Raw genomic sequence first — 12,590 nt, forward strand, 5'->3', positions numbered from 1 at the left:
GTCAATGCATTTATTTTATGTTGTAGATGCTTTAGATATTTAAAAATTTGAAAAAAAAAAATGAATATTTTTGTATTCGCTGATTTTTTCCCGATTTTTCCATTTTTTTTCTGATTTCGGACCCTCGCCGATTTAACCCTGATCGCGATGTTCGCAACACTGCTTCTAACTATGGATACAGGTTGAGACCCTTTTAATCTATGATAGTTCAAATTCTATAACATATACAGCGAATAAGTTCATAACAGTGCTGCAAACATCCCGATTTTATCACGATAAAATCCCAAATCATGATTTTTTGGCCTAGCTGATGTTTTTTTATTTTTACCAATGGTTTGGTGGTATCTTAATTTTGCCGATGTTTGCCGATTTTTACCGATATTTTCCTGATTATTACGATATTTTGGCTTTCTAGACCCTTGCTGATTTTATCCCCATGTTGATATTTGCAACATTGGTTCATACTTTTCACCTAAGTATTGGATATATATATCAAATGGGCTAAAAACTTCTCACATGTTATTATAAGGTCAACATCACCAGAACAAACTGGGATGTTTCCATCATAGAGGATGCACCCCAAATTTGTTTGGATGTGTAGGGTGTCCCCTAAGAAGTTGGGGTGTGTTATCCTACACCAAAGTGTGGGACAAATGCACCCAACATGGGTACACACACCCAAGTGTGGAAAAGGGACACCCAAAACATGTGCATGCGCCCAAGTGCAGGACATACACATCCAAGCATACCCCTGACGTAGGTGCCCACACCAAAGCACATTACAAACACTCTCAACCATGCACCTAGTGCAAATGCACACACCCTAGTGCAGGATAGATATGGCCAGGTGCACAAACAGTGCAGGTGAGTGCACCTAATGTGAGCTGTGTGGACCCGAGGAGTGTGTGCATGCACGCTGGCTACTTAGTTTCAGAACACAATTTAAATGGCAAACATTTTGAAGGAAAACCTGTCTCATTCATTCTAAATCAAGTGTCGGAAATAAAAATGGAAAATTGAAATCAGTATTTGTTAAAATTGGCAACTAGGGCCAAATTCCACCTTAGGACAGCTCATATGATGGAGATGATTATTGCATTGGACTCTTCTTTTCGAGAGGTCCAATTTTGATGTAAAGATCATCTCATTCTAACAAGCAGAAATGGAATTTTGAATTTATTCTTTTTCATGCACAAATTGTCAAGGTCGGCCTCAATGAAATGTAGGCTCATAGGCCCAATGGATGTGTCTCCTCACCCTCAACGAAGTGTATAAATAGGAGTGACCTCTCTCTCATTTGGACATCGCACATCTCATCACATATCTCTCTCTCTCTCCTCTCTTAATTGGTTCATATAGCTTGGAGGTTCTTCCTACTTCGCACGTGTGAGAGAAGGACGAATTTCAGCACTATTTTGGAGGCCGAAAATTTCAGGAAACAGGGCAGCATTGACCAACGTTGACTTGGGTGACTTTGACTTGCGTTGACCTTGTTCTTGTGGGTAGAATTCTGATTTTTGAAGGCCGCATTGATTGGCATAGATTTTGAGGTGATTGGGACAGTTTGACTAGTTTGAATTTAGCGTTGAATTCAGCCTTTGACCGCAGAAATTACAGCAGCATTTGACTGGGTTGACCGAGTTGTTTTTGGGTTGACTTTGACCCTCTTGGAAGGCTGAATTCTTCTATTGTTGACCGAGCTACTTGGAGGACATTTTGACGCTGCTTTGACCATTGTTGACTTTCTAGTTAGGGCTGTAGTTGACTGTTGATTTGATAGGACTGTCTTGGGCAAGTTGATTTGATATTTGTACTCTCCCTCTGCTGAACTATTGAAGAGTAATAAGAAGATTTGATCAAAGGGTTCCCCACATTGGGGTTTGTCCCTAGCATACGCCATATCTTGTGTCCTCTTGTCTTGGCTTGTCTACTGCACATGTTTTTACGTTCTATCTGCATTTACTGTCAATGTGTTTAAGTTAATGTGATTGCTACTGGATATAATTGGAAATTGTCATTGGATTGCTAAAGGAACATTGAAGTAAATTGTGTTAAAGTATAGAATATACCATTGTTATCTAAAATTAACATGGTATCAGAGCCCAGGTGAAGACAAAGCCCAAGAAAGAGTGAAGCAAAGCAATCACTAAGAGAAGTTGTTGGATAAGGACTTGGAACTAGTCCCAATGACGACTGCATCTTTCTTCAAATTTGACGACAAGCTTAAGGACAAATCCGACTATCATGCATGGAAGATGACTCCAGATTTGACATTGGAAGAAAATGATGCTATGGACTATGTCAAAAGAAGAGTAGTGGAGCCTCCTTCAAATGCATCCACGGCTTCAGAAACCAAGTACAAGAAAGGTGAGGTTAAAGCTACGAAAATTATTGTTGATTCTATTCATAAGCCTTTGGTTGACTATATTTCTGATTTGGAAACATCTAAGGAGATGCACGGCAAGCTGGTTGGGATGTTCAAAGTAAATAATGCAAAACAAGTTCTCTTTCTCAAGAACAAGTTGAAAGACATCAAGATGGATAGAGAAGAATCCATCCAATCCTACTTCATGAGGATTACCGAGATCAAGAATGATCTCCTATCTATTGGAGAAGTCTTACAAGAGAATGGATGTGTTCAACACTACCATCCTCAACAATGACAAGATTACGATATTTGATGAATTATTGGCTAGATGCACTCAAGCAGAAATAAGGATGATAGAAAGAGACAAGTCCTCAAATGGAAACAATCCTACTGCCTTCTCCGCTCATTCTAAAAGGAGGAACAATGTTAGTCCAAGGAATCAAGGACAAGGGTTCAAGTTGGGATTCAAAGAAGGAAGATGTTTCAATTGTAACAGGTTTGGCCACTTCGCTAGAGAGTGTCCTCACAAGAAGGATACTCCAAGAGATTATGACAACAATAACAACAACTTCAAAGGCAATGGCAATCAAAGGAACAACAGGTTCAACAACAAAAGAAAGAGAAATGCTCCCGCTGCTCGAAATGGAAATGGTCGTTGAGAAACTCTAAGTATGAAAAAGTTAATGTTGTAAAGCAAAAAGAATTTTATCTTATTTCTGCCCTCAACACCACCTCTCCTTCGTATACATTGGACCATTGGTTGATTGATAGTGGTGCCTCAAGGCACTTCACTGGGTACAAGGATGCCCTCTCAAACTTGGTTGAAAAGAGGACAAATATGGAGATTATACTTGGGGATAATGCCACTTATCTCGTGAAAGGAATTGGGACTGTTACTCTTCACTTAGATCAAGGTCAAACCCTCCACTTACAAGAAGTATTATATGTACCTAATCTGAAAAAGAACTTGGTCTCTATTTCTGCGATGGAAAACAAAGGTTTCAAGGTGACATTCATTGATGGGAAAGTTCGTGTTTGGCAAAGGAATCCATGAGATGCATTCACTGTCGGATTCAGGGTTGAAGGTCTCTATTAGGTTGGAGAAAGTCCATTGGGAGCCATGACTTGTGATACATCTCTTTAATCCAAATTATGGCATCGAAGATTTGCTCACCTTCATTTCAAAGCCTTACCTGATGTAAGGAAGATGGTCACAGGTATGCCCGAAATTCAATTTAAGTCATGAAGGTGTTTGTCAGGGATGTGAAGCTGGAAAACATACAAGGAGACCATTCCCCTCAAGTGAAACTCAAACCACCGATATTCTTCAATTGGTCCATTCTGATCTACTAGGTATGTTGCCTGTGACATCTTTGGGTGGATATTTGTACTATGTTATTTTTGTGGATGACTTCTCTCGCAAAACATGGATCTATTTCTTAAAGAAAATGGAAGAAGTATTCAAATGGTTCCACTCTTTCAAAGCCTTGGTCGAGAATCGAACAAGGAAAAAGATCAAAATATTGAGGCCCGATAATGGGACCGAATATCAGTTAAATGAATTCAAAGACTATTGTAGAGAAGTTGGCATTAAGAGGGAGACCACTACTGCATATACTCCTGAACAAAATGGTGTTGCCGAAAGGAAGAATTGTACTATCATAGAAGCCACCCGTGCTATGCTACATGACCAAGGTCTACCGAAGTTCTTATGGGGAGAAGCTGCCAACACCGCTTTGTATGTTCAAAACAGATGCCTGCATCAAGCTTTGGACTTGAAGACACCCGAAGAAGTATTCACCGGTAAGAAACCTGATGTTTCTCATTTTAGAATTTTTGGTTATCCCGTATATTTTCATGTGCCAAAAGGGAAAAGAAACAAACTATATGCATCTGGGAAGAAAGGAACGTTTGTGGGCTACAGTGAAACTTCAAAAGCATATAGAATAAACGTGTTTGGTCAAAGGGAAGTGGAATTAAGTCATGATGTCACTTTCGATGAAGATTTTTCTCTTAGAAAGATTCAAGATCTTCCTATCCCTAGGAAGGGCAATGATAATGTTGATGCAGAAAAGTAGGATGAACCTCCGTCTGATGAACTGATGCCCGATGTGGAAGGTCCGATGGATCCCCTTGATCCACCTCTTAGTGAGCCCTCTAATTCAAGAAAAAGACCTTTGTGGCTCAAAGATACTCTTGAAGATGCAAAGAAACACATTGCACCGAGGGGGCATTTCGTGAAAGCAAGAAGCCGAATAGGTACCAAGGGTACTTGGCTGCCATGAGTACCATTGTACAATCTGAGCCTTGCACATTTGAAGAAGCCGTGAAGCAACAAGTTTGGAAGGATGCAATGAACGAAGAGTATGAGTCGATCACGAAGAACGATGTCTAGGATGTGGTTCCTAGACCCAAGGACAACTTTGTGGTCACTTCAAAATGGCTCTACAAGATCAAACATGGAGCTGATGGGAGTGTTGAAAAGTTCAAGGCTGGATTTTTGCTCGAGGCTTCTCTCAAAAGGAAGGAGTAGACTACGATGAGATATTTGGACCATTTGCCCGATATACCACCATCCGTTCGATTATAGCCCTTGTTGCTTCGCAAGGATGGAGCGTACACCAGATGGATGTCAAAATTGCCTTCTTGCATGGTTTGCTTAAGGAGGAAGTATATGTGGAACAACCCAAGGGGTTCGAGGTTCAAAATCGTGAGACACATGTATGTAGGTTGAACAAATCCCTCTATGGGTTGAAGCAAGCTCATGGGGCTTTGTATGAGAGGATCGATAGCTATCTTATGAAGCTAGGATTTACAAGAATCGATGCTGACCCGAACCTATACTTCAAGGTTGAAAAGGGCATACCTCTCATTCTGGTCCTTTATGTGGATGATCTCTTTTCGAAAAGTGATGACTCTCTCATTCATCAATGCAAGAGGGAGTTGGCTTTTGAGTTCGAGATGAAGGACCTAGGACTAATGCATTATTTCTTAGGGCTGGAGGTCTGACAAAAGCTAGGTGAGATTTTCCTTTCTCAAGGAAAATACATTGTGAAGCTACTTGAGAGATGTGGGATGGTGGACTACAAGTCTATGACTACTCTAATGGAACTCAACTTTAAGAAGCTATGTGGAAGTGTTGTTGGGCCTAGATTAGCCAACCCTACCGAGTATTGTCAACTTGTGGGGGCTCTAATGTTCTTGGTCAACTCTCATCCTAACATATGCTTTGCTGTGAACACGTTGAGTCAATTTACGGTTGAGCCTCATCACATTCATTGGATTGCTGCTAAGAATCTCTTGAGATATCTCCGGGGCACAATCCACTATGGACTGAGATACATTGTTGGGAACTTGAGGCTACATGGATATTCATATGTTGACTGGGTTGGCAATGTGGTGGATCATAAGAGCACGTCCAGGTGTTGCTTCTCTTTGGGGTCTACTTCAATATCTTGGATGAGCAAGAAGCAGAAATCGGTTGCAGCAAGCACCACCGAGGTCGAATACATTACTGCAAGTATGGACTGTTATGAAGCTGTTTGGTTGAGGAAGCTCTTCAATAAGCTATTTGAGCACGTGTTGGATACCACCATGATCTTCTATGACAACCAGAGTTGGATTCACCTATCAGAGAACCTCATGTTCCACGACCGCTCCAAACACATTGATATTAGGTACCACTTTATCCGAGATATGGTACAACGGGGAGCAATAAGGCTCCAACATATTAGAACATATGAGCAGGTTGCAGACATTCTCACGAAGCCTTTGGGGAAGGTCAAATTCTTAACCTTCCGAGAGAGACTTGGAGTCATGGAATGACCCTCCTATGAGGGTCCCATATGAGTTGGACACAGAGCTCTGAGAGTTCCTGGGGGCTTGGGGTACTTCTTGGAACTACGAGCGACCATGGGGTGAGTGGTTCACCTTCCCCTAGTGGTGCGCTAGATACAAGGTGAGTGGTTCACCTTCCCCTACGATTTGTTGAAAAGTGTAACTAGGTTCGGTCTTCATAATTGCATGTAATTATGATTTTATGTAATGAGATGTAAAGAAGAAATATAAAATTATTGTATTGACTTGCTTCATGGGTTTCATGAGCAAGAGATTTTGTTTTTGAGTCAAGACTCCCATTGAGAGTCTTTAGAAATTATTTGTCATCTAGTCATAAAATGATAGAGACATTGTCATGTAATGAAGTCATGTTACACATTGTAAAAGATCAAACTTGTCTATATAAAGTATCCTCTTAGACCTTGTCACTTATCCTCTTCAAGTCGACCTACAACGATGAAAGAACTTGCTAGAAGAAGTCGGCCTAAGGGACATGAAAAGATGTGTATAAGTAGCCTCACTTAGCCTCACTTAGAGGCAAGAAACTCGACAAGCATTCAATCAAGAAGAAGTGCGAAGTAGAGCCCAGCAGTAGAAGTGCGAAGAAGATATGGCGAAGGAAGGATTCTTCTAGGTATAGCAAAGGAGAGTTTCTTTTGGGTATAGCAAAGGAGAGATTCTTCTGGGTATAGCAAAGGGAGGTTCCTTCTGGGGTCAACGAAGGAAGGATTCTTCTGGGGTACTCGTTTTGGGTGCAAAAGAAGAAGGACCAAAGGCATCAAAAGAAGATCGAAGGAGAACTTATTGCTGCATAGAAAGAGGTCGAAGAGAAGTAGTATAGAGACTAGGGTTTCTGATCTAGAGACCAAGATTCTCTAGAGGAAGCTGAGAAGAGCAATGTCAAGTCTAGAGGTCGAGATTCTCTAGAGGATGTCGAGAAGAGTAGTGTGGAAGATATAGAGACCGAGTTTCTCTAGAGGAAGCCAAGGAGAGCAATTCAAGATCAAAATGGAAGTCGAGACAAGGAAGAGGCAGAGCATCAAGGTTAGTGACAAGGTTCTTGGAAGGATACTAGTGTCAAGGGTCTTTGTCATGGTCTTGGTATTCATCAATTGAAGATCTATAAGAAGAATTTTGAGCAGGTTTTCCTATCAAGAGGTGAGAGGTTTTGGCCCTGGCTAACAAACCTACATACTTTGTGACTTGTTTTCTATTGTGCATATTGGTAATTGCCTTAATGAAAAGAACACAATAATAATATAACAAAGAGAAGACTATAAGCTAAAAAGTAAAAGTATATCACAAGCAATTATCAAGCAGAGAAATCTTTTTACTCCCTATGCTCTAGATTTCTCAACACAATTGACATATGCATAGGATGAGTGATTCACCTTCTCCTATGGCATATGAGCAGGATGAGTGGTTCACCTTCTCCAACTGATGCCCCGACACACATCTTACCCATAGAGTCTGGGACTCATGGGAAGTACCTCTCATCTGGCCAATGAGTTGGGAAAATATGGTTAGGGCCCATAGCACAACTGATGGACGCATCGTGTACTGCAAGACTCCCTATGACTAGGATGCATGGTGTTCAACAACTTGATCTGGGATCAAGGACTGACTTTAGTCAATGGAGAGTGGTATGATCTTATGACTACTCTCGATCACTTCTTCTTCATTATTACTTCATGGTTCAGCAAAGCAAAGCAGAGTAGGGCAGTGATGACAGGGATGGTACAGGATGATAGAATGGGATGATGATAGAGGGATTGGCAGGTGGAATTCTCCCTAGTTGAGAGTGAGTGTTAAATTGGCAACTAGGGCCAAATTCCACCTTAGGATAGCTCATATGATGGAGATGATTACTGCATTGGATTCCTCTTTTCGAGAGGTCCAATTTTGATATAAAGATCATCTCATTCTGATAAGCAAAAATGGAATTTTTAATTTATTTTTTCTCATGCACAAATTGTCAAGGTCAGCCTCAATCAAATGTAGGCTCATAAGCCCAATGGATGTGCCTCCTCACCTTCAACGAAGTGTATAAATAGGAGTGAGTCAGTGACCTCTCTCTCATTTGGACATCACTCATCTCATCACATATCTCTCTCTCTCCTCTCTTGATTGGTTCATACAGCTTGGAGGCTTTCCTACTTCGCATGTTTGAGAGAAGGACGAATTTCAAGATTGTTTTGGAGGCCGAAAATTTCAGGAAACAGGGCAGCGTTGACTTGGGTGACTTTGACTTGTGTTGACCTCATTCTTGTGGGCAGAATTCCAATTTCTTAAGGCCGCATTGATTGGCATGGTTTTCGAGGTGATTGGGACAGTTTGACTGGTTTGACTTCAGCGTTGACTTCAGCCTTTGACCGCAGAAATTACAGCAGTGTTTGACTGGGTTGACCGAGCTGTTTTTGGGCTGACTTTGACCCTCTTGGAAGGCTGAATTCTTCTGCTGTTGATTGAGCTGCTTGGAGGACATTTTGGAGCTGCTTTGACCACCGTTGACTTTCTGGTTAGGGCTGCAGTTGACTGTTCTTGACTGTGGATTTGACAGGATTGTTTTTGGCAAGTTAATTTGATATTTGTACTCTCTCTCTGTGCTGAACTATTGAAGAATAAAAAGAAGATTTGATCAAAGGTTTTCCCCACATTGAAGTTTGTCCCTGGCATCCGCCATATCTTGTGTCCTCTTGTCTTGGCTTGTCTTCTGCACATGTTTTTATGTTTTATCTGCATTTACTGTCAATGTGTTTAAGTTAATGTGATTGCTACTGGATATAATTGGAAATTGTCATTGGGCTGCTAAAGGAACATTGAAGTAAATTGTGCTAAAACATAGAACATACCATTGTTATCTCAAATTAACAGTATCTAAAACACAATACAGTGATGCACAATGAATTTCCTGGAGAAAATCAAAAACTTCACAAAGCATGCAAACTGAAAGAAGAATTTACCATGAGCAGAAGCAACAGCTGGAACAGAAAGGGCTGTTGAAAATATAAATGACCGCCCTCTTGACTGAATCAGCTGTTTCCATTTTTGGCTGTTAAAGAGGATTCAGTTATCAGATTGAGCTCTCTAGTTTTTCGACTGTTTTTCTCAGTTTGAAGCACATATACTTCTTTGCATACAAGAGTAGAATATCTTTTCTATTGAACAGATCAACTGGTAAACACACAAAATGTTTTTCTTTGAATACTTTACCTTCATTCACTTTCATAGGAATCAGCAGCAATGAATAGATACTAGAATATTTATTTGGATTGCTCATATAAATTAAAATTCTATTCACCTGAAGATATTATACAATCAATCCAGAGGCTCAATATGTACCCTATAAGATTCAAAGCATTTTTAACTGGGAAAGAAATGTTGCTATTCAACAGTGTGATTGTATTTTAGAGAATCAACCATGCAAAGATGCCGTTCAACAGTAGCTTGTGTTTTAGAAGGATTGTGACAGGGAATCTTGCTCATTTTGGAGCGAGATGAAACCAATGGCTATACGACAAAGACCTAGTTGTTTTTTGTCTCAATTGGATTAATCATTCTTAGCTGATGACGCAGCTAAAATGGCTTGCTCTATCTGGGTTGAATTCTCAGGTTTCCCTCTGACAATTCACTCTCCCCTTTAGGAAAGTTGACCTGTTATGAGTTGCAGAGGTTCTTCATGCCGTGACGCACCAAATGCATTTGCATTGAGGTGAATATTTCTGCAGAGTTCAAAAAAAACTATTGATAAAATGGTCCATCGAGTTGTGGTCTGGTGGTTGAGATGGAGAGTCGCCGTTTTAATAACCAGGGTTCAACACTGAAGGAGATATAGATTAAATTTTTCTGAGTTCAATGGGATTAATATACCAAGTGCATTTGCATCAAGGTGGATCTTTCTGCTGATCTAAAAGAAAACATTGACATAATGCTCCATTGGGCTGCAGTGTAGTGGTTGAGATGGGGATTGCCATTTTAATGACCCAGGATCAAACCCTGGAAGACTTAGAGCAATGGATTATAAGTTTTCTGGGTTTGATCGGATTCGTATGCAGCATTAATTAAAAAGAAAAGGGTCAGTGGCTGCAAGTTCACCAAGAGGATGAACTACATAAAATCTGTGTGGTTGTTGTTCTCAGAGTTAGAGGACAGACAACAAAATTCAAAACTGCCCTATTATGGTTCCAAAGACAAAAGAGGCAGTAAAACCTGAAAAACCCAGAGAAGAAGAGGAAAGGATAAAATAATTTTATTGGTGTCCAACAAAGAACCATGATAAGTAAGTCATTGGGACTAAGAAGCACAGCCAGTGTATATACATAGTAGGGAAGGAAAAGATGTACTGTACAGACTTATTGTACAGTTCTGCTATATGGTACTCTTCCTCTCAGCTGATGCACTCTGATCTCTCTCTCTTTCAATCGTTGTCTTTGTCCAACAAAAAGCTGTCTGAACTCTCTATCTTGACTTGTCTTTATACTTTTTATTGATACTTAATCTACCAAAACCCTAATCTCTCGAAGAGATGCATGGTTTGGATTAATCCTAGTCTAAGTGATTAAAGCATAAATAAACACTATTAGACTCAACAACTAAATATAAGACTTTTCACCTTTTCTTAGGGTGAATTACAAAATAGAATTACTTTTCAAAATATCTTGAACTGCTTCTGACCATTCAAACTAAACTTACGTTGAAGTTCTTGCCTGAGCTATATTTTTCAATACATGATGGGTGATTCAAGATATTGAGGGTCAAAAGATCTGGATGGTGCTCTTTTGCAATTGCACTATGTGAAAAGCCCCACTGGGGAAAAAGAGTTCAAGGACTGTAACTTCTAGACTTTGTTGTTAACTCCAAACAAACACTACATTCAAGGAATTTTTGTGGCTCAATGTATCTGGAAGGCCTAGGATGCTATCAAATACCGCCTTTCTTAGAAATGTGATTTTTTTCACATAGGCCTATCCTTCAAAGATCCTTGCATATGGTGGCCTCCTCTAGTAGAAGCAAAGCATGTTTCTGTTAGAAAATCCGAAAGGCAGAAAGATTTTCTTATCTTTATTATTACTTGTGATGTATTTGAATTCTTATTAACTTCTTTTATGTCTTCTTTGATCTTCTTATCATCAAGCAACTATCAAAACCAAAAGCATGAAGATCAAAACAACAAATGACACAGCTTACAGGCTCTCAATGTTGAAGAATGTAACTAGTGCCGGTCTTCATAATTGAATTTGAGTCATGATGTAATGTATTTGTCTAAAGAAAAAGAAAAATATTTTTCTATTAAAAAATGATTGACTTATTAAAGCATGGGTTTCATGCTTGGGTCAATGGTTCATAGGTCATAGCACCCATTGTGTGCTTTAGGATTCTTTTTATTGAGTCAAAAGAAAGAAAATTGTTTTGTGTCAAAGGATCTCCTCCACCAAGTCAGCTCCTTCTCATACAATGACAGCCACCTATCCTTCAAGTCAGCCTCCAAACAGTTGACAAAAGGTGAACAAGTCGGCCTCCAAACAGTTGACAAAAGGTGAACAAGTCAGCCTCAAAACAGTTGACAAGTCGGCTTCTACAAATTGTTCATGTCGGCCTATTAAACGACACTCCAACAACTATAAATAGGAATGAACTCGACCCATTTGAAGGGAGACCAATCTGAAGTTCGATCTGCAGTTCAGTCAAGAAAAGAAGGTAGTACGAGCATCATAAGAAGGAGAGATAATCGAAGCGAAGAGGAAAAAGGAAATTTGTCAGGCCATTATGATGATTCTCTGTCACACAAGTCTTTATGAAGCCTATTGGAGGAGCCAAGAACATTAATTGCAGAACCCTAATTGTTGGAGGAACAGAATATGATAGTTGCAAGAACTGAAGATGGTAAGAAGAAAAATTGCAGAAGTTGCAGAAGATGGCAGGAAGTTTGACTGGGGCTGATTTGGTGCATGGAATAAGTCTGTGGAAAAAGGGTCAAGTTTGTCCCAATCTGATTTAATCTACTAGAGAAAGAGTTGACTGGGTTTTCCCCTTCATAGGGGTTTTGCCCTGGCCTTGTGCCTACATCTTGTGTTCGTGATCTTCTTTGTTTGGCATTTGTCTTGATGAATAAAACATGAAAGAACTAATAAGAAACCTAATCACAAGAAAATGTCAAAGACTAAGAGAAATCTACCTAAAGAAATTAATCCTTTGATGCCCTAGATTTCTCAACATGGTCTCAGAGCTTGGTTCATGTGCATAAGGGCAAGAAGAATGTCACTAAGAGTTTCAAGATTTCAGGAAGAATCCAAAACTCTAAAACCGAGCTCCTAAGAGAAGAAGTCTGCAATTCTGGGCACATTATATTAGTCATTACCTCAGTCACTAAGCCGCAGACCTGAGC

The 12,590-nt window shown here is 39.9% G+C and overlaps 1 protein-coding gene across 1 annotated transcript in view; it reads right to left on the reverse strand.

The window, feature by feature from the left end:
- The window catches only part of BIOF (biotin F), a 182,343-nt gene that overhangs the window by 20,507 nt on the left and 149,246 nt on the right, over positions 1–12,590 (reverse strand). Inside the window, exon 8 of the mRNA XM_089415978.1 lies at positions 9,169–9,257. Within this exon, the coding sequence (XP_089272104.1) occupies positions 9,169–9,257 (89 nt within the window). The remainder of the gene's footprint in view (positions 1–9,168; positions 9,258–12,590) is intronic.

This window comes from Pinus tabuliformis, chromosome 3_2 (assembly GCF_031772625.1).
Source record: "Pinus tabuliformis cultivar Carrire ecotype Pingquan chromosome 3_2, CPIR1, whole genome shotgun sequence".
Classification (NCBI taxonomy): Eukaryota; Viridiplantae; Streptophyta; class Pinopsida; order Pinales; family Pinaceae; genus Pinus; species Pinus tabuliformis.